Below are 6,045 nucleotides of genomic sequence, written 5' to 3' on the forward strand. Positions count from 1 at the left end.
CCAGTCTACTCAGCACTCCTCAGATCAGCGATGCAGTAAAAACCGGGTGACAAGGGCCTCAGAGGTTATTCACTGTTTTTAGATTGTATTGACTGTTTGTGTGGACACAGAGGGGACAATGAGGAGTGAAAGAGAGTAATAATCTGGTTATAGGATAAAAGAGGAACAAACAGGACAGAGGCTACGGCCTGCATCCTCTTGAAACTGTGTTATATGGTGATTTTTAAATTGAGAGCCTGCAGTCAGCCTAGTTTCCACTTGTGTTTATTAGGGATTGACTGATTACCGGCCTGGGCGATCATCGAGGCTGATGTTCAGCATTTTTCCGATTGTCAGTATCCGATTGCTGATAACATAAATATATTTAAAAACGCAATATTTTTGCTCTGATGCAGTCGCCTCTCTCTGTCTGTATAGTCATAATGTAACCATGATCTCTCCCCAACCCTAACCAAGTGGTTTTTGTGCCTAAACCCAACCAGACCATAAGAATGGCATTGTCGCAACATGAAAAAAGAAAATGAAACCAAAAGAAACATATAGTTGCCACAAGTCAGTGGTTTTGTTGACATTTATTCTAGAGATTGAGTTGCTGCTGTGTAACCATATAGCAGCTGGGACATGGGCCAAACTAAAACCTCAAAGTACTTTGCAAATACATTTTTATACCAAAGATGTTTTTTCTGTAACGATAGGTCGTTCTTATCACGTTGATTTATGTTCAAGTATTTGGTTTTCATTAGTTATATGATGCTTTAAAAAGAGGGTGTGGCATCATAACTGAGAGATGAACCCTGCGTGCCACTGAGTACATTGGGACGGAAATTCGATGCTGTGGCTCCACCACCCGATTGCTACAATGCAGACTTACGTCATTAGTTGTCTATGTGTGTGTATTCAAAGGTTGAAATTACTGTCGGACAATTTATGGACAAGAGAGCAGGTAATATCTGTAGGTAGTATTTGGTGTTGGATGTGTGTACTGAAGTGATACAGAAATATAAATGTTAGAAATGATGAAAACAACCTCATATCTCTCTCAAGTCAGCTTATCAGCCTGTTTTTTTAGTTTGACTGTTGTGTAATTTTAAATGTATTCACAGGTATAATTAATCTTTCCATTTAAAAAAGAAAACAACCAGCATTTGTGGTTATTTCAAAGACCATAGTGATATAATAACACACTGTACCGACTGAATAAATTATGTTTCCTTTTTTTTCTTTCATATTACCATCAAAATGCTGCTTCATGTTCTATGACTGCATATGATGTGCAGACATCAGCACTTCTTGACAGAATACTGTTACTGGAATGAAAGATGACTTCATATAATCTATAAAACATTTATAATCAATGACAGAGATGTGCTGCTTGACAACACTGCTGGTACTCAGTGTGTCTTTGCTGCCCTCTAGGCCACAGAGATTGCAAACACATGCAGTATAGTTCATGCACTCAAGGACTTTACTTAAGAACACCTTTCTAGCTTCAAACAGTGTTCTGGGGCCTTATTTTCATCTGAGAACAGCTTGTTTATTCAGTTATGGAAGAGATAAATATTTGAGTTTGTATTATTACCCCATTAATATTGTAAATATTACAATTCTGAGTTTGAATTTCTTCTCCAAAACTACATAATGCCCCTTTAAGTTACTTTATTGATGATCAGATTAAATAAAACGCTGATTCCAAATATGACAAAAATGCTGAATATCAGATTAGATTCTTGGCCAGACCGATAATCGATTGACCCATAGTATACAGTATATACATACATGTAAATATATGTATAATTTACTTTTACTTGTACTTTTGATGCTTAAGTTATTATTTTTTTTTCTGGAAAATGACTTAAGTACATTAAATATCAAATACTTTAAGACTTTTACTCAAGTACTATTTGCATGAGTGACTTTAACCAAAGTAACATTTTAATACAATATCTTTACTTTTACTCAATTATGGCTTTTGGGCACTTTTTACAACACTGATTTTAACCATGTGAGACTTTATTTTGAAAATCTTTCCATGGATGAGACAGATTGCTGCTCAAAAATGCAGCAGAACAAGAAAACAGTTAAAATCCCATGTGTTCACAGGCATCAATATAACACAATTGTATATGATAAAACATATCAGCTCCATAATTAATTAGGCTCCCTGTACATTTCAGAAGAGCAGATGGTGCTGTAGTGCAACTTAAAATCACTTTGCAACTGAAGACACATTGCAGTGTGAAATCAACTCATATTTCTGAGTACAGTAAAGTAAAATAAAATGAGTTATAAATAATCATTTTAAATTTCCCTGCATGAATGTGATTTTAAAGTGAAATCCATCTCTACATCTCGCTGCCTCTCTGCAGGGTTGTGTATACGCAGTAATCCGGGCTCCTTCCTTGTTTCCTCATCCTCCAGCTTCTTCTTCTCAGTCTGACACCTGTCCAAACAGCCCTCACACAGGGCGCTCTCCTTCACCAGGTAAAGCCTCTCCGTCACCATGAGTGACTCCCGGCTGGGTGCCTTCTCGGTGAGGATGGGGTTTCGGTCCAGGTTTACTCTCTCCAGCTTGTTCAGCCTCGAGAGGCAGCCGGGGACACGGGTGAATCGGTTGTCGGAGAGGCCGATGTGGCGGAGCTCCTTCAGCAAACCGACGGAGGAGGGGAGAGCTTCCAGCTGGTTGAGGCCCAGTTTGAGCGTGTGGAGATTCTTTAGCAGGCCGAGCTCGCTGGGGAGGCTTGTCAGGCGGTTGTTGCACAGGTTCAGAATCAGAAGGTTCTGCAGGCGACCGATAGTCTCAGGGAGCTGCTCCAGCTGTAATGAAAACACATCTGTAATGCACAATATACTGCCAGACAACAGTTTACACGTTACAGTTTAATTACAATCATTTCCTGGAATTTATGACCTCATACTCTTTACTTTTAATGCAATGCTCTGTATAAAATGAGTGTTTGTCAGACATCATGGCATCCAGCCAGAGACTGATCCATTGCAAAAAGCATTTTGCCTGCTAAAGTTAACATCAGAAACCATATCATGGACATAGTCACACAACTAATTGTGATTATCAGGTGGGCAAACCAGGCAATTGCCCAAGTACATAAGACTTTGTGGTGATTTTGTTTGTTTTTCTGTACAAAACATAAAAAGCACAGTATATCACATGAGCCAGCATTATAAGATAATAATTAATTTACGTTTAATTTCATGTCCACAAACTTAATCACCACCTAATACATGCACATTATATACAGGGGGGTAAACAGGGTCGATAGGGGCCCTCAGGTCATTTTAGAGGGTTGACCCAGCCCTGTATAAAATGTCCGGTGGCACACAAACACTAAACATTCAAATATGTTAGGATACAGGAAAAGATTAGTTCTTATGTACTATTTTGGACTATTTTGGTCGTGGGTTTCACACACTTTCTGTCATAAAACGTCTAAAAGCAAAAATCTTATCAGATGGGGATCCGTGTTCTAATTAGCGTCAGTAGACTGATATATAAATGATCCTTTTTGAAACCCATGCTCCAAAGTGAAGAAGATGCCAAAGCATGCAAAACTAAAGCAGAGGTAAAAACATCCAATCCCTTGGTCAGGCTCCAGAGCGGTCACATAATACACAATGAAACATTCAAGAGTCCTGCTTAAAAGGTATGTTTATATATGTTACTATGTGGTTGTTTTTTCTGAGATGAAAACACAACAGACATCAACCACAAATGAATGTGTGTAACACTGTGATAATGACAATTTGACTCAAGCAGTTTAATAAGATGGTGGAAAAAGTGATGCATTCACAAAGATCCAGACTTATGATCCTAAATGTGGGTCAACCTTCTAAACTATAGAAACCTACACTTCCCACAATGCAACTCCATACCGTCTTTGCACGTTAAACATGCACGTCATTCCTCCTTATAACCTCACTGAGCAGTGCAGGCTTTTGGTTATACATCTGTAGATTTAGAGCCCACGTCTGTATAACCACGATGACGTAGACGGGGTTATTTTCCTCAACCCGGAAAAGCTAAAACAGCTTTTTTAACCAGCAAAAAGACTGACCTTTATGAATGAGAATTGGCAGAATTAATTGATTTAATAATTAAATGATTAATAACGGTTAAACTTGTACATCTTTTTTTGAAATAGAGTTAAGTTTGCAGTGGCACGTGTGTGAAAGTGTTATTGTTAAGGGTGATTTTACTATTCTGACCCTTTGACTTGCTTTTTGAAGTATCCTCAGTTTGCTGTCATACTCACATAGTTGCTGTGCAGATCCAAGACAGTGACGGTGATGAAATGGCCGATGAAATCCGGGACCTTTCTGATCAGGTTCCTGCTCAGGTCCAGTTTGTCCATTTCATACAGCTTCTGGATGCACTTCGGCACCGCGGAGATCTCCTTGAAGCTGAGGTCTAGACAGCGTTTGCCATCCAGCGTCATCTCCACGCAGTTCTGAGCCATTTTTAGGGTGATTGTCTTACTTTTGTCTGACTGTTTGGTTTTCTTTCCCTTGGCCATCCTGCTGCTGCAGAGAGAGATGGGACAGTGACCAGGTCTGTAGTTAACAGTGATCAGTAACGGCTGTGACAGAGGAGTTGACAGTGGAACAGGTCTGTCAGATTATGTTACCCAACAGAGTCCAGCCAGCTGAAACAGTAGACAAACTTGAGTTTTACCTTTCTGCTTAGATAAAATATCTGTAACATTAACTCCCATTGTTCCATGACAAAGCTAATGAACTAACTTCACAGGGACTTTAAAGGTGCAATATGTAGAAATTTTGGTTTAAAACATTCAAACATGAACTGAAACTATCATCACGATGTGAGGGACTAACAGCTCTGACATCATATCAAAGATGTCTATGTATTGTGTTGCAGAGATTTTTCTAATAAAGTTAGCATGCTAACCAGCTAGCCCCCGGCCCATCCTGTCTCATAATACAATCTCCTGCATGGCTAACTGAGCTAACTAGCAAATGGCAACTGCAGTTAGCAGTAACACTGGTGAATTGCTGGCTACCCTTTGTTTGGAGTGACCTTAGACAGGAAGCCAATTCTTACATATTGCACCTTTAATCTAATGTATTGACAATTTGGAAATAGTTCACAATATAAGACAGACAGTGTTGCACTTACTTAACATAGTTTGTTTTTAAGATTGGCTGTGTTAACTGGCACTGAATTACACTGAGATCCAACTACATCTGAAGAAAATTAAAAAAATAGGAAGTGCTTAAAGGGTAAGTCCACCAATTTTGCACATTACAGTGTGTTTCCAGGATTTAGGGAGTGATACTGCACATATGAAAAAGTAGTTTAAAGCCTTTTGTGGCTCCAGAGGGAGCTGCATGTCATCTGATAAAATGCAGTCGTTCTCCCCAAGTCCTGTAAAGTAAACCCCCTTTAAATGTGTAAAAATGGCAGATATACGCTTTAAGAATAGTTAGCTGTTTGAAACACATTTCTTCCAATATATTAAACCATGAAGAATCTTTGAGTTCTTACCAGCATTAATATGTCCGCTTCCTTCGATCCAACAACATGAATATCAGCTAAAAGACCAAAACTCCTCACTTAGACACCTAATTATAAATATAGTCAACATTAAGTGAGCTGTAAATAAAAACTAGTCAGACCGTTGTGGGTAGAGACCGTTGGTAGGAGCTGACATGTTGTGCAGCGGCTGTCTGTGAGACAGTTTGCTGCTCCTGGATTCACTTGTCCAGACATGGCATTTGTTTTCTTTTGTTCCCAGGCAACTGCTGCTTGCTCTGTCAGTAGACCAGCTACAGCAGGACACACATTTTAAAAGATTACAGTAACTGCTGCTGGGATGGTTCATATCAATACACATGAATGCTGATCACTGATTGTATCCAGGAACCGGTAAATATAAGTTCCTCGGAATAATGAAGTGAAAGGATGTGATTTCCCTTGACAGCATTAGGGTTGTAGTGAAGCATAACAATCTCTAATGTGTGTCTGAAATGGTTTTTCCAGGAAGAATAGTAAAAGTCACATCGTACAGTGTA

The 6,045-nt window shown here is 39.1% G+C and overlaps 1 protein-coding gene across 1 annotated transcript; it reads right to left on the minus strand.

Annotated features, from left to right (window-relative positions):
• Positions 1-1,989: 1,989 nt before the first annotated feature.
• lrrc18b (leucine rich repeat containing 18b) lies at positions 1,990-5,750 on the minus strand. Its single transcript, XM_084341983.1, has 3 exons — positions 5,519-5,750; positions 4,269-4,536; positions 1,990-2,814 (listed from the first exon to the last, which is right to left on the minus strand). Exons 2-3 carry the CDS (start codon positions 4,527-4,529, stop codon positions 2,299-2,301), a joined length of 777 nt encoding a protein of 258 aa, XP_084198109.1. The 5' UTR covers positions 4,530-4,536; positions 5,519-5,750; the 3' UTR covers positions 1,990-2,298.
• Between the last annotated feature and the right edge of the window lie 295 nt (positions 5,751-6,045).

This window comes from Pagrus pagrus (assembly GCF_965226575.1).
Source record: "Pagrus pagrus genome assembly, chromosome: 21".
In the NCBI taxonomy this organism is placed as follows: domain Eukaryota; kingdom Metazoa; phylum Chordata; class Actinopteri; order Spariformes; family Sparidae; genus Pagrus; species Pagrus pagrus.